At 42.9% G+C, this 21,656-nt stretch overlaps 1 protein-coding gene across 7 annotated transcripts in view; it reads right to left on the bottom strand.

Moving 5' to 3' along the window:
• Positions 1–21,656, bottom strand: part of BCAT1 (branched chain amino acid transaminase 1) — a 114,402-nt gene that overhangs the window by 72,910 nt on the left and 19,836 nt on the right. For 2 of the 7 annotated variants that reach the window (XM_069581206.1, XM_069581207.1), the window contains one exon: positions 1,252–1,323. In XM_069581206.1, coding sequence (XP_069437307.1) covers positions 1,252–1,323 — 72 coding nt within the window. Of the gene's footprint in view, positions 1–1,251; positions 1,324–1,396; positions 1,999–2,122; positions 2,742–21,656 lie in introns of those variants that run through there. The other 5 variants (XM_069581211.1, XM_069581210.1, XM_069581212.1 and 2 more) reach the window with 5 other exon arrangements.

The following is a 21,656-nucleotide window of genomic DNA, read 5'->3' as shown; positions in this document are numbered from 1 at the left end:
CACTTCCCTTAACTAAAATCTAAAGCATAGAAATTTAAATTAACAAAGAGAAGATTATTTACATGATGAATTAACCCTTTACTCTGCAAACAATTCTTCTATGTATCAAAGTATAAAAGCCTTTAGGGAAATTTTTTCATTAATCTATATAGCCTGTGAGGAATTTACTATATAAGATGACCCTTAGAGATTATCAAGGAGGAATCCTTTTTATTTCATTCTTTCAAGGATCCATATCTCAACATCTAAGTCCCTAAAATGTATTAGAACTTAGTCTTCATAGACTAGCAGAGTATATCTATCTACTGTTGGGTTAGAGGACACTATCTTTAAAGGACAAGGAATAACATGAACAAATAAACTCACAAACATTTTAGTAAGGAAATTACTATATCATATCTTGATTTTTAAAAAATCCTGAGAGTAGAGATCTTACCTTAATTTATCTTTGGATTTCTAATGCCTAGCACAGTCCCCGGCACATTGTAAGAGCTGGGTATGTGTGAAATTGATGAGCAAGTCTCATCCGTCTCTGAACCCTGCCAGGATGTGAGATCATTAGGACACTCTGTGCTATGGATGACAATTGACAGTGACTGAAACAGGCAGAAGAGCAGAAGGAGGAAAAAAGAAAAGCCACAGAGGAAAAAAGAAAAGCCACGGAGGAAAAAATCTCCATGGCCTGGAGGAGTCAGGAATAGGTGGAGATAATGAATTAAGGAAAAAATGATAATAAACCTTACATTTATGTTCTTATGATTTTTAAAATACTTCACAAGATTCTTTTTCTCTTGCTTCTCACTATTCCTCTGTGAAGTATGAGGTTATTTAATATACAAACCCCAGAATTTAGAGAGAAATGAAGGAAATACAACCTTTTTCTTTTTTACTGTAAAATGTTTGCTGCTTAAAGAAGAAACAAATGAGTTTAGCGTTTTCCACAAATAGGGTGAAGGGTTAAAAGTATTATAGAATCAGATAAACCTCAAGGTGAAAGTCATGAACTGGTTATTTTCCAAGAAAACTTTTATAATTCATGAAATAAGCAATTAACTGCCCGGAATTTTATATGACTATCCTACACTGCTCCCCTTACGACTTTTTCCCCAGAGGAGTGGAATTTAAAATGCATGGCAGCTTATTTAAATTATTGTATAAACCTGTGCGGAGAAAACTGCCCCCAAATCTCAACAAGAAATGGCTGTATTCAACTAAACTGCTGTTTCACTTAGCCTCTGGCAAGAAACTTACCTTGAAAGTCTCCACCGGCTCTTTGGATCCGCCTTCTCCGGTACCTTCTGCGGAGCATCCATTATTGCAGTCCTTAAAGAAGAATTAAATCCATTAAGTAAAACTAGGTGTCTCACTAGGGTCTGGGGTAATCAGTATCACTCACCATCACACCCTTCGCTGCGCTCGGGTCTGGTCCCCAAGCAAACTGGAAAAGGAGAATCAAACACCCAGGCACCAGCCCCAAAGGAGAGCGTCCTGCGAGAGCTGTCCTCTTTCTGCCCTGTCGGAGGTCGCGGCTGTTTTTGTCCTCCACCGCTGGCTTCGAGCAGACTGGTTAAATTCCAGGTTCTCCCTGAAGCGCCAGGGTTCACCAGCAAAGAACAAGAAAGTAATTGTCTCCCTTTTATCCGAGGAAATAGTCTAGATTAGGGCTTAAAGCCATTAACAGAGAAATCTCCTGGGCGCACTCAGCCTCGTGGTCTTGTCGATCACGGGCGCACAATAGCAAGCCTGGAAAAGCGATGGGGACCAGAGTGAACCATTTTCTCCACGAGTAGGGTCCTCCAATGCAGGCGCAAGGTCACTCGTTAAGGACAGAACTCATGGAATGAGGGGGTAAAATTTTAAAAACACTTAAGGACGCAATGGAAACAGGTCGAACAGGAAAAGGTACTGACCTTCAAGAAAACAACAACAACAAAAAAAAAAACACAAAAAACCTAATCTGCTACATCACTAGGGAAGAGAGGAAGAAAAGGATTCAGGGAGGCAAAAGGCTACGGGCAAAATATTCTGGGGTGGCGAAGGCACGCAGGATGCTGCTGTCAGTTCTGGCAGCCCAGAAATTCCGTTCCCTCTGCTCCCCCGCCCCCCTCCCCGCCGCCCCCACCTCTTCCACCAAAGCGGATTCCATGGCGACCCTCACGTTCCCGGCGGCTGTCCGCGCCTCGCTCCGGAGCAGGTCCCCGGCGGGACTTTTAGATCTGGCTGGCGGGGGCCTCTCCGAGGCGTTCGCAGACTGGGACTCCAGATTTGGGGCAGGGATGGGGAAAGAGGAGACTCCCGGATGGAGACAGCATGGTGGTGCAAAGCGAGGCAGGATGGTGCGGGAAAGCGCAGCTGCGCGCCCCGCCAGGCCGGTGGGCTTCCGAGAGCCTGGGGTCCGATCTGCCCCACCCGCACTCCTACTCCCACCCCCGCGAAAGCCTGTGGTCTGGGTACCTGAGGGACGAGCGCCGCGGCGGCGGGGGGCGGGCTGGCCATGGGGAGCCTTCCGGGGCGCGCGGCGGCGGAGAGCGGCGGCGGCGCGCTGCGCCCGGCTCCACGAGAAAGCGGGCGGAGCGGCCAAGCCCCAGCGCACGCACCGCGCGGAACCGGCCGCCACCGCCCGGGTGCCCCGGCCACCAGGCGCAGGGAACAGCGTAGCCCCTCCATCATCCCTGGGGGAGAAACTGATCCTGCAGACGGTAAACTCCAAGCCCTAGTCCCAGCCCCCAGGGCACGGGAGTGCAGGAGCGCCTTTCCGGGAGCAGGCACTGAGCAAGCATCCTTATTTACCAAACAACGCCACGGTGGGCCTGGAAACGCCCCTCTGCCCGGGGTAAGCCACCTGTGGTCAATTAATTTTCTTTAGGACAGATTTTCCTTTGACAAACCCACAAAAGGCAGTTTCTGCTTCCCTCCGCCCCTCCTGCCCGGAGAGCACTTGTGCCTGGGCCGTTATCTGCCGCTGACCCCCAGTGCGCAAACTGAAGGAGAACGTGAATCCAGGCTTTAGATTTCACCACCAACCAAGTCGGATTTGCAAACTTGGGGTGTTAAGGGACTGCTAGGCTCACAGCTTCGAAGACCTTTTCCTGCCCAAAGACCTCAAGGCCACTTAGACCCACTTACCACCCCTCCACCCCCACCCATAGGTTTCAGACAAAGTAGACCACGAGCTCCTAACCAAGCGGCTTTGACAGTTTTTCGTTGTAGGCGTGTGATAAAAACATTTAGAAACTGAGCTGGGAAAGTGACATAGGAAAAGGAAAAGGAAGAATGTAATGGCTATTGTCTGCTGTGTGCTCCAGGAGCAATGTCAGACTAAATTATGAGCCTTTCTGGGCTTTTAAAGGAATAGGAAGTGGTGACTTGTGCTGATTTGATCTTAGAAAGGGAGAGGGTGGTTAAACCCAGTCTGATTTTAGAACTGATTTTATACAGCCCTAAAGTCAATATAGCTGTAATCTTATCGCCCAGAAATTGCATACACGTCTCCCTTCCTCTCTGCCCTTCATACTAGACATAGAAAAGCCTCTTATGCTGGGGTGGAGCCCTAACAGGTCACATGGCACTGGCAACCAGTCTCTTGTTAAACAGATGTAAAATTGAACAATTGAAAGAAAATACCGATTAAGTATACTCAAGTATACTTCTGAACAATTAAAATATAGATTAAGTATACTCAAGGATATTTTTGAACTATTGAAAGAAAATACAAATTAAATGTACTCCTACCCCAAGCATAAAAATAAGAAATGCTTAGTTGAAGAGTTTCATTAACAACTTATTTGCATTCAAAAGTCTGGTTTAACTGTGTATGGGGATTCCCAAGTGGCTGAACAGTAAAGAACCTGCCTGCCAAAGCAGGAACCACAGGAGACTGGGAATCTATTCCTGGGTCCAGAGATGGGGAAGATTCCCTGGAGAAGGAAATGGACACCCATTCCAGTATCCTTGCCTGGAGAATCCCATGGAGAGAGGAGCCTGGCACGCTGCAGCCCATAGGGTCACAAAGAGTTGGACACCACTGAGCAACTGAGCACAAATGTCTATACCTTACTATTCATTCAAAGCCTGTTATTATTTTATAGGTCGATACTAAACAGCTCCAATTTCCTTGCCATTTTAAGGAATGACCTGTAAGTGACCTTTAAATGACCTGTAAATCCTCCCTATTCAGCCAAGAAAGCCTGTATCATACACGAATGATGTTATTTAAAAATTACTACAAGCCCCCCCTGACCTTTCCTTTTTCCTCCCCTTCAGAGCCAGACTCTGGTGGGAAAGCACCATCTATATTAACTGCTGCTACTTCCTTTCCTTTCAAGTGACTATAATTTGACTTCTGTCCAATTATTCCACCTAAGCAAGGTTCCTAGTAGCCTTCATTTTGCTCAACCCAATGGTTTTGCTTCATGAGCATTTTTATGGCTCCACCTGTATGCTGATGACTCCTAAATACTATTTTTTCAGTCCACCTCTCTTGTGAGCAGTAATGTGCTTACAGTCAAAAGTCTGAAATATTCATTGAGTGTGTCACATTTGTGCCTGCACTGGGCTAAGTGCTGGATATGCAGTTTGAGCACACCCCCATCCTGTTATCTAGCATTGTCTCCAATCAAATAGAAAAATGTTACTTGTGTTTAAATGTGTTAACTAATCCCTGCAAATGTGAAATTGCGTCTGTGGCTAGTGCTACCTGTGCTTAAGAGCCTCCAATGATGAAATGTAACTGACCTAGAAAGGTCTGGCAAGGAATCCTTGAGGAAAGATTTGGAGGATAAAAAAATTCACTACAGGAAGAAAGGATGAAGAACGTTGGGGATGAAAGTGAGTTCCAGGCAGAAAGGACATCTCTAAAAAGGGAAGGAATGTGGAGCTTACAAAAGAGGGTGGGCTTCCCTGGTGGCTCAGTAGGAAAGAATTCTCCTGCCAATGCAGGAGATAGATACTGATTCAGTCCCTGATCTGAGAAGATCCCACATGCCTCAGAGGAACTAAGCCTGCACACCACAATTATTGAGCCTGTGATCTAGAACCCGCAAGCTGCCACTGCTGAAGCCCACACGCCCTAGAGCCCATGTTCTACAACAAGAGAAGCCAGCGCAGTGAGAAACTCAAGCACGGCAACAAAAGAGTAGCCTCTGCAACTAGAGGAAAGCCCTTGCAGCAACGAAGATCCAGCACAGCCAAAAAAAAAAGATGAGGGCTGGAGGAGACATCCGAGGAGGGTGACCCAGCTAAGGTGAGCCTGGGAGGGTAGGCAAAAAGCCAACCGGGTAGTAGCCTTTGGTAGTGCCTTAGAGAGTTGGTTGTTGTTCAGTTGCCTAGTTGTGTCCGACTCTTTGTGACCCCATGGATGGTAGCATACCAGGCCTCTCTGTCCCTCACCATCTCCCGAAATTTGCCCAAGTTCATGTCCATTGCATGGGTGATGCAATCCAGCCATCTCATCCTCTGATGCCCACTTCTCCTTCTGCCCTCAATCTTTCCCAGCATCAGGGACTTTTCCAATAATGAGTCAGCTGCTCGTTATCAGATGACCAAAATACTGGAGTTTCAGCTTCAGCATCAGTCCTTCCAATGAGTATTCAGGGTTGATTTCTCTAATATTGGCTGGCTTGATTCCCTAAATGTCCAAGGGGCTCTCAGTTCAGTTCAGTTCAGTCACTCAGTCATGTCCGACTCTTTGCGACCCCATGGACTGCAGCACGCCAGGCTTCCCTGTCCATCACCAACTCCCAGAGTTTATTCAAACTCATGTCCATTGAGTCGGTGATGCCATTGAACCATCTCATCCTCTGTCGTCCCCTTCTCCTCCTGCCCTCAATCTTTCCCATCATCAAGGTCTTTTCAGATGAGTCAGTTCTTCATATCAGGTGGCCAAAGTATTGGAGTTTCAGCTTCAACATCAGTCCTTCCAGAATATTCAGGACTGATTTCCCTTGACGGGTTGGATCTCCTTGCAGTCCAAGGGACTCTCAAGAGTCTTCTGCAACACCACAGTTCAGAGAGCATCAATTCTTTGGCACTCAGCTTTCTTTATACTCCAACTCTCACATCCATACATGACTACTAGAAAAACCATAGCTTTGACTAGACAGACCTCTGTTGGCAAAATAATGTCTCTGCTTTTTAATATACTGTCTGCTGCTGCTGCTAAGTTACTTCAGTCGTGTCCGAATCTGCAGGACCCCATAGACAACAGCCCACCAGGCTCCCCCATCCCTGGGATTCTCCAGCCAAGAACACTGGAATGGGTTGCCATTTCCTTCTCCAATGCATGAAAGTGAAAAGTGAAAGTGAAGTCAGGCTCAGTCATGTCCAACTCTTAGTGACCCCATGGACTGCAGCCTACCAGGCTCCTCCGCTCATGGGATTTTCCAGGCAAGAGTACTGGAGTGGGTTGCGATTACCTTCTCCAAATATGCTGTCTAGGTTGGTCATAACTTTTCTTCCAAGGAGCAAGCGTCTTTTAATTTCATGGCTGCAGTCACGATCTGCAGTGATTTTGAAGCCCCCCAAAATAAAGTTTCTCACTATTTCCATTGTTTCCCCATCTATTTGCCATGAAGTGATGGGACCAGATGCCATTATGTTGAGGTTTGTTTTTTTTTTATGTTGAGTTTTAGGCCAACTTTTTCACTCTTCTCTTTCACTTTCATCATGAGGCTCTTTAGTTCTTCTTCACTTTCCGCCATAACTGTGGTGTCATCTGCATATCTGAGGTTATTGAAATTTCTCCTGGCAATCTTGATTCTAGCTTGTGCGTCATCCAGCCCTGCACTTCTCATGATGTACTCTGCATATAAGTTAAATAAGCAGGGTGACAATATACAGCCTTGATGTACTATTTGGAAACAGTCTGTTGTTCCATGCCCAGTTCTAACTGTTGCTTCTTGACCTGCATACAGATTTCTCGGGAGGCATGTAAGTTAGTCTGGTATTCCCATCTCTTTAAGAATTTTCCATAGTTTGTTGACACCCACACAGTCAAAGACTTTGGCATGCTCAGTAAAGCAGAAGCAGATTTTTTTTGGAACTCTCTTGCTTTTTCAGTGATCTCACAGATGATGGGCTTCCCCCATAGCTCAGTTGGTAAGAATCTGCCTGCAGTGCAGGAGACGCAGGTTCGATCCCTGGGTCAGGAGGATCCCCTGGAGGGAGAAGGAAATGGCAACCCACTCCAGTATTCTTGCCTGGAGAATCCCATGGACGGAGGAGCCTGGCAGGCACAGTCCATGGGGTCGCAAGAGTAGGACATGACTTAGCAACTAAATCACCAGCACCAGCAGATGTTGGCAATTTGATCTCTGGTTCCTGTAAGTAAGTAAGTAAAGTCACTCAGTTGTGTCCGACTCTTTGTGACCCCATGGACTGCAGCCAACCAGGCTCCTCAGTCCATGGGATTCTCCAGGCAAGAATACTGGAGTGGGTTGCCATTTCTTTCTCCAGGGGATCTTCCCGACCCAGGGATCGAACCCAGGTCTCCCGCATTGGAGGCAGATGCTTTAACCTGCTTTTCTAAATCCAGCTTAAACATCTGGAAGTTCACAGTTCATGTACTGTTGAAGCCTGGCTTGGAGAATTTTGAGCATTACTTTGCTAGCGTGTGAGATGAGTGCCATTGTGCGGTAGTTTGAGCATTCTTTGGCATTGCCTTTCTTTGGGATTGGAATGAAAACTGACCTTTTCCAGTCCTGTGGCCACTGCTGAGTTTTCCAAATTTGCTGGCATATTGAGTACAACACTTTCACAGCATCATCTTCTAGGATTTGAAATAGCTCCACTAGAATTCCATCACCTCCACTAGCTTTATTCATAGTGATGCTTCCTAAGGCCCATTTGACTTCGCATTCCAGGGTGTCTGGCTTAAGGTGAGTGATCACACCATCATAGTAATCTGGGTCATTGTAACATATCAGTATGCCAAATAACATACCCACAGGTGCCATGACCATAAACATCAAAAGTGGATGGTGGTCCCATTCCTGAAAATCCTCACCCCGTCCCAAAAAAAGCTGGAATTACTCCTCCACTCATTAGCCTATGAAATTTTTATGGTTGTTCAGTTGCTAAGTCATGTCCAGCTCTTTGTGACCCCACAGACTACAGCACACCGGGAGTCCCTGTCCTTCACTATCTCCTGGAGTTTGGTCAAACTTATGTCCATTGAGTTGATGATGTGATTCAACCATCTCACCTTCTGTGTTCCCCTTCTCCTCCTGCCCTCAATCTTTCCCAGCACCAGGGTCCTTTTCCAGTGAGTTGGCTCTTCACATCAGGTGACCAAAGCATTGGAGCTTCAGCATCAGTCCTTCCAGTGAATATTCAGGACTGATTTCCTTTAGGACTGACTGGTTGGATCTCCTTGGTCTCCAAGGGACTCTCAAGAGTCTTCTTCAACACCACAGTTCAAAAGCATCAATTCTTCGGCACTCAGACTTCTTTATGGTGCAACTCTCACATCTGTACATAACTACTGGAAAAACCATGGCTTTGACTATGCAGACCTTTGTCAGGAAAGTGATGTCTCTGCTTTTTAATATGCTGTCTGGTTTTGCCATAGCTTACCTTCCAAGGAGCAAGTGCCTTTTTAATTGCAAGGCTGCAGTCACTGGGCACAGTGATTTTGAAGCTCAAGAAAATGAAATTACCCACTCCTACAAAACCTGATAACCCTATACCCCGGCACCTCTCTAGCCTCCTGAGATGGCCCACACTCTGTCCATAGAGTGAGTTTCTTCCCTGCATAAACCTTCTTTCACTTTTCTATGGCTCACTCTTGAGTTCTTTCCTGTGTGAAGCCAAGAGCTCAGACTTGGCAGCCATCTGAGGCACTCAGATGTGACCCGCGAAGTGACCATCCTCTCACACCCCACTCTCTTCCCTGAAACATTTCCTTTCTCAGATTACTTAACAGCACTTCCTTGGGGAAAGATCCTTGAGCCCTGTCTAGGCTACATGGGCCCCTCTGCTATTTATTTCTACAGAATTCTTTCCATTACAAAATAACTGTCATGCTTCATTCTAATTATTTGATTAAAATTACTCTACTTTTAATGATGGGAGAGTGTGTCTATTTTGCTTGCCTAGCAATCTCCCCTCAACCAATGCCAGGCACACAAATGAGACTTAACTATCTGTTGAATTGCAGCTCTCAAATTTTTTAAAAGTATGTCTTTAATATATTTTGAAATTTTAGCTACTAACGTTTACAAATGTAACAGGGCTCTAGATCTAGGCTTCTTTCTCCATAAAACTGTTCAAAATCTTTCTCCTTCCTTTTCCTCTCTTCTCTTCCACTATTTCATCTCTTCTCTTAACCAGCCATCCTACAGGCTTTCAACGTATTTTGACTGTTAAGCGATTGGATCAATGCTTTCCAATGTGATGATGGAAACGTTCAGTCTCTGTGCTAAGTCATGTGTGGATACTGAAGAGTTGAAATGTGGTTAGTGTGCCTAAGGAATTGAAGTTTTAATTTTGCTTAATTTTCATTCATTTGCATTTCATTTAAATAGCCATGTGTGGCTCTGGTCTTAGTGCAGTTTGGGGGCATTGTAATACGTTTAATCATAGCTGAGGGTTGGTATCCTGGCTTTATCACTTATCAACTCTATAATCTTGAGCAAATAACTAACCTCTTTCGAGTTTGAAAAAAGCTTGCTCTGAAAAGGTTTTTCTAAACCAGTCACTCCCCAATTCAAAACCATAATGATATCTGCTACAGGTTGAGCCAGTTACACTGTTCCGGATACTTTGTAACCCAATGAAGACCTGCTGGGGCCTTCTGGAGAGAGACCCCTCCCCCTCCCCCATATCCTCTGCTTTAGCTCCTCTCTGAAGTACCTAGATAATCGTATCTACCGCATATGTCACATTGTTTTACAGAGGCTAAAACCACCACCAAATGGGAGAAGTTAATAATTGACAATCATGAGCATGTAGCCCTCAGACCTATTGGTTCCTACAGATTGATGCTGTGAACCCCTATTACTTCACTATCAATCCATCATTACTGTGCACCAGCTGATCACATAGCCTTGAACATCCCTCCCTCACCTGGACTGTAAATCTTTGTTGTTTATTTTATATATAGTAGGCTGTATCTGTTAATCCTATAATCCTAATTTATCCCTCCCCCTTCCTTTTCCCCTTTGGTAGCCATAAATTTGATTTCTCTGTCTGTGAATCAGTTTCTGTTTTGTAAATAAGTTGATTTGTACTATTTTTTAGATTCCATATATAAGTGATATTATATAATCTTCGTCTTTCTCTGTCTGACTTACTTTATTTAGTAAGGAAATCTCTAGATTCATCCATGTTGCTGCAAATGACAAGCTTTTGTTCTTTCTATGACTGAGTAATATTCCATTATATATATATATATATATATATATAATATTCCATTATATATATCTCCACATCTTTTTAAACCAATTGTCTGTTGATGGGCACTTGAGTTGTTTCCATGTCTTAGCTATTGTAAATAGTGCTGTTATAAACACTGGGATGCATATATCTTTTTAAATTATTATTTTTTAAAATCTCTTTTGGATATATGCAGGAATGAGGTTGCTGGATCAAATGTAAATCTATTTTCAGTAGCTTATGGAAGCTCCATACATTCCCATCAACAGTGTGGGAGGGTTCCCTTCTCTCCACATCCTCTCCAGAATTTATTATTTGTAGACTCTTTGATGATATATACATTGAATTTTGTTTGCGTTTGTTTTCTTCTGTATGCTGAAATCTTTTCAAGCTAGTTGTCCCTTTCTCAAGGATCATCAAGGAACACTGGCTGACATAATCTGTCTGCAAAGCCCCTTCAATTCAGTTCAGTTCAGTCGCTCAGTTGTGTCCGACTCCTTGCAACCCCATGGACTGAAGCACACCAGGCTCCCCTGTCCATCACCAACTGTTGGAGCTTGCCCAAACTCATGTCCATCTAGTCAGTGATGCCATCCAACCATCTTATTCTCTGTCATTCCCTTCTCCTTCTGCTTTCAATCCTTCCCAGCATCAGGGTCTTTTCCAATGAGTCAGTTCTTCACATCATGTGGCCAAAGTATTGGAGCTTCAGCTTCAGCATCAGTCCTTCCAATGAACATTCAGGACTGATTTCCTTTAGGATTGATGGCTTGGATCTCCTTGCAGTCCAAGGGACTCTCAAGAGTCTTCTCCAACACCACAGTTCAAAAACATCAATTCTTTGGTGCTCAACTTTCTTTATGGTCCAACTCTTATATCCATACATGACTATTAGAAAAACCAAAGCTTTGACTAGATGGACCTTTGTTGGCAAAGTAATGTCTCTGCTTTTTAATATGCTGTCTAGGTTGGTCATAGCTTTTCTTCCAAGGAGCAAGCATCTTTTTATTTCATGGCTGAAATCACCATCTGCAGTGTTTTGGAGCCCAAGAAAATAAAGTCAGCCACCGTTTCCACTGTTTCCCCATTTATTTGCCATGAAGTGATGGGACCAGATACCATGGTCTTCATTTTTTGAATGTTGAGTTTTAAGCCAGCATTCTCAGTCTCCTGCTTCACCTTCATCAAGAGGCTCTTCAGTTCCTCTTCACTTTCTGCCATGAGGGTGGTGTCATCTGTATATCTGAGGTTATTGATATTTCCTCTGGCAATCTTGATTCTAGTGTGTGCTTCATCCTGCCCAGCATTTCGCATGATGTACTCTGCATATAAGTTAAATAAGCAGAGTGACAACAAAACAGCCTTGATGTACTCCTTTCCCAATTTGGAATGAATACTTTGTTTGATGTCCACTTCTGACTGTTGCTACTTGACCTGCATACAGATTTCTTAGGAGGCAAGTAAGGTGGTCTGGCATTCCCATTTCTTTAAGAATTTTGCACAGTTTGTTATGATCCACACAGCAAAACCCCTTAACCCAGCTCATATAAATTGCCAGTCACAACCCGCTTTGCTGAAAGAGGGTGAATCCTTGAGTCTACACAGGAGACTCTCCCCCTTCCCTCAGGACACTCACTGCTCAAATCTGTTGACAGTATGACCATCTGATGGACTGAGTAGAGGGTGTCCATGTCAATCCATGTGAATTAAATATTAGTACAGTTTCACTTTTTCCTAGATGTTAGAGAAAACATAATCAATGCTTCTGACACCCTAGTAGTCTCTGTTCACATTCTGGGTATGCACACCCACTTTAACATCACTGGGCTTGCAGACAGAGTGCAGACCCCTCAGTGGATTCTGCATGTCCTGAAGTTCTTGCTTTCTCACCCTTCCTGCCCTTCCCCTCACTCTCACTGGCTTTCCTCACTTTCCTTGATACACAGAAGAAACCCCTAGCATGGCAAGTCTCTACACTAGGGTCACCTCGACATACTCTTAAAAAAGGAGTGACAGGTGCATGAAGAAACAGACACCTAAAGACTCCAGGCAGAAAGATTAGAAATTTCATTTCATGTTTGGAAACAATTATGCTTATAATTTTGCCTTTTACAGAAATAGAACCACATATCAACTTCTGAGAGGGAGAAATTAATCCTAAATAAATGAGGTTTGCTGTTTAATATCCAAGGTATTATATCCTGGATTGTTTTAGAGAACATTTTGTTTTCCACCAAAAGCAGCTGCTCCCTTTTTTAAGAGCACAAGTTAATCTACTTTGAGGAAATTAACAGCAGAAAGAAAAGGCCTTGCTTGGACCACGACCAAGGTAGATGTATTAAGTTTTAGTCATGATTGTTCAGTACTAATTACAGTAGAATCCACAGCATACTCCCATTAAGATAAACCACTTTTAATAAATACATAGGTAAATAGGAAAAAATGAGAAGTGGTTGATGATCGACCTAAGCAAAAGCTACACAGCAAAGGAAAATTAGGTATTTTGGAGTACAGTGATGCTTGGAAAAAGTTAATGAAAGTGCTTTTCCTGTAAGTGTAACATATGTTCAAGAAAATACAAAATACTAGCTTCTTTCAGATATGTCCCTTTTACTCTAGGATGTGTCTTTCCCTATCAGAACTGTGTACAGGGCACTCATCACCACCTACTCTTTGAGATCATTCAGAGTATGCAAGAGAAATGCAAACAAGTGGAATGTGAGGCTGTCAAGCTTTCTCAAGGTGAAAAGGCCAAGGGCACACCTTGGATATCTGTCATTACAAGGCTTTTTATAAACCTCAAATCCTCTAACTTTAATGTGGAGAGATTAAAAGACAGACATGTGTGTCTGTCACCTGGAAAAACAAGGGCCTGCTTTCTTTAATGTTCCTCGCCAGCCCAGATGATTCATTAAACAGAGTCAGGGAATGGAAGAGGCAAGGCCTTTCCACAAAAGTTGTCATTGCTTCTGCTGCCTCGATCTTAAACATGGTCCAAATTCAGACTATCACTACACACACCAAAACTTCCTGCTCCCTTTTTTTGTTTCCGACATGCAACAGGAACCTAATTCCCCAACCAGGGATCGAACCCACATCCCTGGCATTGAAGGTGCAAAGTCTTAACCACTGAACTGCCAGGTAAGTTCCGAAACTTCCTGCTTCTAATGCCATTCTCCATTCAGAGTGAAAAGCAGCAATAAGACAAAGAAGAGAAGCCCTGCAGTGGCTTGATGGTGACTTAAGGTTAAATGGCTTTTACTGACACAATCATCTGACTGTCCATTTCTTCATGCTCTTGTGGTTTGCTGGGTGATTTGGAGTGAATGAAAGAAAAGCTTTTCTTTTGTAGCGCGGGAGAAGGGCTGTTGTGAGAAGGGAGGTGGGAAAAAGAGAACTAACAAGCTGCTTGCTCCTCAGATGTTTTCCTGCAGGCAGAACTTGGGAAAGACTTAAAGAGATAAAGGCTGAGGATCTGAAAGTTAGCCGTCTTTGGTGCTGTTTTGGATAGTCTTCCTGGACCCCCAGTTAGGAGATGCTTGTTTAACCTACATTTATTAGAGCTGTTATGACACTTCACCACAGTTTTCTCTCATCTGGGCAGTGACTTCGCTCTCTTTTGGATTTTACAGTGATTAGTGCACCGCCAGGCAATTATGTGAACCTCAAAAAATATTTTTTGAATAAACTGATCGAATGTATAAATCCATCAGGTTTTTGTTTCAATTTAAAAAATGATATAATGGATGTTAATGAAACTTACTGTAACAATTAAAAAAATGGACAAATAAGCTATGTGTTACACAAACATGCATATAAGGAGAGAAGGAGAAAAAGCAGAAAACAGATACCTAAGTAAACTCAATTGTTTTAGGCATTAAAGAATCAAAGATTTTAAAGAGGCTGTTTGTTAAAGCTCCCTGTCATAGATATATTGAACCTTGTAAACCTTTACCTGTTTACAAGATATTTTGCCTGTCTCCTAACTTCCACACTCTTGAACTTTGTCTGAATCTCACTAAGTCATAAGTTCCACGTTCATTATAGGATTTTGTTTCAACATCTAGCTCCTTTATCTAGGAGATCTGTAACCTTGGGCAAATCACCTAATATCCCTAAACCTCAGATTAATTTCTTTCTTTTTTTAAATGTATTTTTAACTGGGGGAAAATTGCTTTACAATATTGTGTTGGTTTCTGCTGTTCAACCACGCAAATCTGTCATAAGTGTAGATATATCCCCTCCCCCTTCTTCCTCCCTCCCCTTCCCCCAACCCACCCCTCTTGATCATCACAGAGCGCCAGGCTGGGCTCCCTGTGTTACACAGCAGCTTCTCACCAGCTATCTATTTTACACATGGCAGTAAAATACACACGTCGATGCTACTTTCTCCATTTGTCTCACTCTCTGCCTTCCCCGACTCTGTCCAGAAGTCTGTTCTCTACATCTGAGTCCCCATTCTTTCCCTGCAAATAGGTTCATCAGTACCATTTTTCTAGATTCCATATATATGCGTTAATATTTGATATTTGTTTTTCTCTTCCTGACTTACTTCACTCTGTATAACAGGCTCTAGTAAATCTCACATTAATTTCTGAATCTCAGCTACTTTCCCTACAGAGGTAAAAAGGAAATACATAAGTTAAAGCATTTTGCAAACTTATGAACAGAATATATTATAGCTGGTTTTTTTTTCCTAACATAAAGTTATCGAGTTTATAGAGAGACCCTATAACATAGTCAGAAGGCAAGTAAGACTCTGGAGTAACGTTGCCAGCCAGATTCAATGGCTCTGCAAGCGTGGTCTAGTTGCTTAACCTTTCTGTGTCTCAGTTTTTCCACTTGTGAAATGTTAATAAATAGAGTCTTCGTGAGGACTAAATGAGGTAATTCTCGTAAGGCCTGTGTTGGCATGCAGTAAGCCCTCACTGTTGGTTATAATTATTATGGTGACAACTCATACTGAATCTTCATATTTGAGAAAATTTTGCTTCTGTGAAACTGGAATTATTTCTAATTTTAGAGAGATGAAAGGAACCATAGGACTTTCACCTTGCTACAAATAGACCTTGTGGTCTTCACTCGGTCCTGCTGTTTGGCTGAGAAGTGGTAGTTTCACCTCAAATGCCCCTTAAATCCTCTTGGCAAACTGACCACCCAAAGTGGTCAGCACTTCTACCATTGTGCTAAGAGATCCACTGGCTTTTTAGCCTTCCCTCAGATCATTGGAGCAACATAGAGAAGACCAGTTTTCCATTAATGCTTCAGTGCTTGGATTTGGTGCAATTCTCAAGTAAACTAACACTTGCTTCAAAGAGTCGGACACGACTGAGCAACCGAACTGAACTGAACTGAACTGATGGAAGCTCTTTTGCACTAACGATGACAGTATACATTTTTCCCACTAAAGTAAGTCCAATATATGATAGTCTCAATTTACAAAACAGATATAGGCTTTCTACAATGCAAAATTTTACCACCGATGGCTTTTAAGTAGCAATTTACTGTGTGCATTTGAGTATGAATAGTTTACAAAAATATAAGTAGACGTTAGAACTTTACAATAATGCGCCCATCTACTGTATAAAAATAGGCTCAACAGTAAAGAATTGTACTTCTCATACCACTCTACCTTCTGCCATAGAAAAAGGTGGTTTTAAAAGTGTGAGCACATGTATTTTATACTTACAAAGTTTTTAAATTGAGGTATAATTGACAGATAACATATTAGCTTCAAGTGTACAACATAATGATTCTACATTTGCACACAGTGTGAAATGATCATCCAGTCTACTTAACATCTGTCACCATACATAGTTACAGAATTTTTTTTCTTGTGATGAGAACTTTCAAGATCTGCTCTCCAAGCAACTTTCAGCTATGCAGTACAGTGTTGCTGACCACAGCCATCATGCTGTACATTATATCCAGTTTTATAACTGGACGATTGTACCTTTTGACTCCCTTCACCCATTTTGCCCAGCCGCCAACCCATCTCTGGCAACTACCAATCTGTTCTCTGTTATCTATGAGCTTGGTTTTGTTTCTTTCTTTGTTTGTTTTTAGATTCTATATATATGAGTGAGATTATACAGTATTTGTCTTTCATTGTTTGACTCAATTTTACATTGCATAATGCCTTCAAGGTCCATTCATGTTGTTGCTAATGGAAAGATTTTTTTTCTTTTGGCTGAATAATATTCCATTGCATATGTATCTGTACATACTACAATTTCTTTATTCATTCTGCTGATGGACACTTAGGTTGCTTCCATGTCTTGGCTATTGTAAAGAGTGCTGCAGTGAACATCAGTTCAGTTCAGTTCAGCTGCTCAGTCATGTCCGACTCTTTGCGACCCCATGAACTGCAGCACGCCAGGCCTCCCTGTCCATCACCAACTCCCGGAGTCTACGCAAACCCATGTCCATTGAGTCAGTGATGCCATCCAGCCATCTCATCTTCTGTCGTCCCCTTCTCCTCCTGCCCCCAATCCTTCCCAGCATTAAGGTCTTTTCCAATGAGTCAGCTCTTCTCATGAGGTGGCCAAAGTATTGGAGTTTCAACTTCAACATCAGTCCTTCCAATGAACACCCAGGACTGATCTCCTTTAGGATGGAGTGGTTGGATCTTCTTGCAGTCCAAGGAACTCTGAAGAGTCTTCTTCAACACCATAGTTCAAAAGCATCAATTCTTTGGCATTCAACTTTCTTTACTCTCACATCCATACATGACCACTGGAAAAACCATAGCCTTCACTAGACAGACCTTTGTTGGCAAAGTAATGTCTCTGCTTTTAAATATGCTATCTAGGTTGGTCATAAAGGGTACAGAAATATTTTCGAGTTAGTGTTTTCATTTTTTTTTCAGATAAATATCCAGAAGTACAATCGCTGGATTATATTGTAGTTCTATTTTTTTAATATATTTTTTTAAGGAGCCTCCATAATCTTTTCCTTAGCCTTTGCACTGATTTGCATTCCAACCAATGGTTCATGAGGGTTCCCTTTTTTCTCACCAACACTTGTTAATTGATGTCTTTTTTATAATAGCCCTTCTGAAAGGTGTGAGATGATACCGTTACATGGGATATCATTCTCCCAACCATGTATAGAGTGGGTTGAAGCAGGAGGAACTGAAAGAGGGGAGCCCTTTTGGGAGCTAACCCAGAAAAAAGGTACAGACAATGAATGGTACAGATTCTGGAGTCTGCAGAACGTGAACTGACTGTATGGCAGACCAGGGAGGAAGAAAAACAGTTTCCACTCTAAAGTCCATCATGTTTTATTTCCCCATCATGTTTTCTTTCTTTCTTTCTTTCTTTTTTGAAATGTGTTTTCTGCATGACATAATTTTTTTTCCCCCTGCCTGCTCCATGAAGCTTGAAGGATCTTAGTTCCCTGACCAGGGACTGAACCCACATCTTTGGCAGTGAAAGCTTGGAGTCCTAACCACTGGACCATCAGGGAATTCTCCTACCATGTTTTAAATACAAAGCATTAATGAACAATTCTCAAGGATGGATGTTCAATATGAGACCCTTCTCAATCTGGAGTTAAAGAACCGAAAGCCAATACTGTTCTGGAATCCTGCCTTTAATGAGTGTGATGTGTGTTTTTCCCTTTCAGCTTTCATGCAGTGTGGTAGGTGCTTATGGTGTTGAGGCACGTCACATACCAGCTGGGATGCATTCTCCGTGGTTTGCTCTTTTGATTGTGAGAGATATAACACACCTTGGAGGTCTCCAGATTATTTAATGAGACATTCAGCAGCATTTCCTTCACTTCTAGGCAACCAAAGCACAAACTCTGTAACAGCTGTAGTTGTGGAGGGAGTGAAGAGTGATGATGTATCCTTAGTACATTGTTTTCACAGTTTCCATTAGTCACAACTATTAGAGAAGGAAATGGTAACCCACTCCAGTGTTCTTGCCTGGAGAATCCCAGGGATGGGGGAGCCTGGTGGGCTGCTGTCTATGGGGTCACACAGAGTCGGACACGACTGAAGTGACTTAGTGTAGTATAGTACAGTCAACTGTAAGTGGCTTCCCAGGTGGCTCAGTGGTGAAAGAATCTGCCTGCAATGCAGGAGATATGGGGACAGAGGTTCGATCTCTGGGTCTGGAAGATCTCCTGGAAGGGGAAATGGCAACTCCAGTATTTCTCCCTGGAAAATCCCATGCACAGAGCAGCCTGGTGGGGAACAGTTCATGAGGCTGCAAAGAGTCAGACACGACTGAGTGACTGAGCTCACACGCACAGTGAACTGTAAAGTTCTCTGAATCCATTCCATGCCCCTTCCTCACTTCTGTAACTTTCTATTGTTAGAATACACAATGCGTGCTCACGCTACAGATTGCCAGGGGCTCATCAAAAGAAAGTATGAGAAAAAAAGAAAGAATAGGAAAGAAAAATTGTCTTAGTTTATTTGGGCTGCTGTAACTAAGCAACGAAACACAGCCTGGGCAGTTACTAAACAACAAACATTAATTCCTCACAGTTCTGGAGGCAGGAAGTCCAGGGTCACGGTACCAACATGGCCGGTGAGGGCCTTCTTTGGGGATGCAGACTTTTTGTCCTGTTCCATGTGGCAGAAGGGGCAAGGGATCTGTCTCTTTTCCAAAGTACTAAGTCCAAGTGTGAGAGTTCCATCCCCTTCCAAATGACGCACTGCCTAATACTATCACCTTTAGGAGTTAGGATTCAACAGGTGAATGCTTGGAGGGTGGGGGAGGGGGAGGCGGGGAGACACATTCAGATCATAAAAACCCTCAAATTATTTCGTATTTGTTAGGTGATAAAACACACCCACACACATACATACATTTTAGTGAAAGAAGCAGGTGTCCTTATAAGTGGGCATGTGAACCTGTTGTTCTCATCAAATGAGTCATCAAAAATTTGAGAGTTAATTTACGTGAGTGGATGTGGCAGTGTTACCTTGACAAAAAGACATGAACACACACAAAACACAAATGTTCCTTACATAAACAATGAGCATACTGCATAATACCAACCACCCTCTATCAGATACATCCTACATCAGGCCCTTAATTCCACTCTCGTTTCATACGACAGCACTATAAGGTAGATATTATTGTTATTATAAACTCCACTTTACAGATGAGAACATTGGAAACTGTGTGATGATTAGCTAGGATGATGTGTAGGGCTCAGTGCTCACAGCTGTGATTTATTACAGGATGAAAAAGGTCCAAAGGCCGATCAGCAAAGGGAAAAGGCACAGGGGACAAAGCCCAGAGAAAACCAGGCACGAGCTTCCAAGAGTCCTCTCCCAGCAGTCACACAAGATGCACTTCATTCCAATACATTGCAACAACCCGTGTGAAACTTATCCGCCAGGGAAGCTCATCAGAGACACAGTGCCAGAGGTTTTTATTGGGAGCTGGCCACATAGGCACCCTCTACCAGCATAACAAATTTCAGACTCTTAGAAAGAAATAGATGTTTGGCAGAAAACACATTGCTTGTACTATTTGTGCCCAAAATAGTTTGGTCACAGTGACCCACTCTTACCTGGGAATTGTGATAAGTCTCTGAAAATTCAAGTTCCCAGACACCAGACAAGGGCCAGCCTTGCCAGCAGATCTTTCCAAAATGAGCCATCTCAGGCTTACTTTGTTAATGTTTTTTGACTTGACCAATTGTAGAGAGGTTGTCATTGAGGACAAAGGGCATGAAGCACCCAAGTAAAGTTCTCATGTTCACTTTAGAGATAACCAAACTGCATCTTGGGAAGGTTGACTGCCTTGATCAAAGTCACATCTATAAAGAGGCAGTGCTGGTACTAGAACCCAGGTCTTCAGACCACACAGAGCACCCGACTGATTGTTGTTGTCATTTAGTCAATAAGTTGTGTCCGACTCTTTGTGACCCCATGGACTGGAGCACGCCAGGCATCCTTGTCCTTCACTATCTCCTGGAGTTTGCTCAAACTCATGTCCATTGAGTCAGTGATGCTATCCAACCATCTCATCCACTGTCACTCCCTTCTCCCCATGCCTTCAATCTTTCCCAGCATCAGAGTCTTTTCCAGTGAGTTGGCTCTTTGCATCAGGTGGCCAAAGAAACAATTTCAACTTTAGCATCAGTACTTCCAGTAAATATTTATGGTTGATTTCCTTTAGGATTGACTGGTTCGATCTCCTTGCTGTCCAAGGGACTCTAAAGAGTCTTCTCCAGCACCACAGTTCAAAAACATCAATTCTTCAGCGTTCAGCCTTCTTTTTGGTCCAACTCTCACATCCATACATAACTACTGGAAACCTGACTGATACGGAAGTAGAAAGCAGTCTATGTAGCCCATGCCCATCTCTGCAATTACTGGGGATCCCAATCAACTTGCTCAATTTTTACTCATTCACTGTTAGATGTTATTAGAAAACAAACAAAAAAATACAAGTTGATTTTGCACAGGTACCTTTTTGGTCTACATGTTGGCATGACTATTTTCAATCGGGTATATTGTAACTTACTGTCTCATTTCCTCCCTTTCCTAGACTGGGGAAATTGCCCTAATTTATTAAAAATTATTGAGTTCAGTTCAGTCGCTCAGTCATATCTGACTCTTTGCTACCCCATGGACTGCAGCATGCCAGGCCTCCCTGTCCATCACCAACTTGCGGAGTTTACTCAAACTCATGTCCATTGAGTCAGTGATGCCATCCAACCATCTCATCCTCTGTCGTCCCCTTCTCCTCCCACCTTCAATCCCACCTAAAAAATATTGCAATTCTTAATAACTTAAAATAACAATGAAAGAGGAGGGAGAGAAAAGGAAACCTCCCTCAAAAGAGAATGCTAGCTAACCCATGGTGAGAGTGATATAATCAGATCATTCAAGGGACGCTAAAGCCATCAGAGAAAAGCGACTGGAGAATGAGATATTCACAGTCCCAAAGAATCAGGTCCCAGATTAAATCTGAATTAAAAGGAAGAGGCAATACCCTGATGGTCCACTGGTTTAGGACTCAGTGCTTTCACTCTTGTGGCCTAGGTTCAATCCCTGATTCAGCAACTAAGATCCTGCAAGCTGTGTGGCACAGCCAAAAAAGAAAAAAGGTAATAAAAATTAAAAAAAACTGAAAAAACCTTCAGCTCTTTGGTGATGAGAAAATGACCAAAAATCCAGTCGTGGGGGATAGAGGGGTAAGAGGAGAATTCAAGGTGATTTATATAGACAAGCTTTATGTAACAGTACTGGGAAAACTGAGTATGTTATTATTAATATTTATCCTGAAAATATTTGCTTGAGATTCCAATTAAAC

Source organism: Ovis canadensis, chromosome 3 (assembly GCF_042477335.2).
Source record: "Ovis canadensis isolate MfBH-ARS-UI-01 breed Bighorn chromosome 3, ARS-UI_OviCan_v2, whole genome shotgun sequence".
Lineage (NCBI taxonomy): Eukaryota > Metazoa > Chordata > Mammalia > Artiodactyla > Bovidae > Ovis > Ovis canadensis.
The sequence above is the reverse complement of the archived record's forward strand: the minus strand, read 5'-3'. Positions and strand labels throughout refer to the sequence as shown.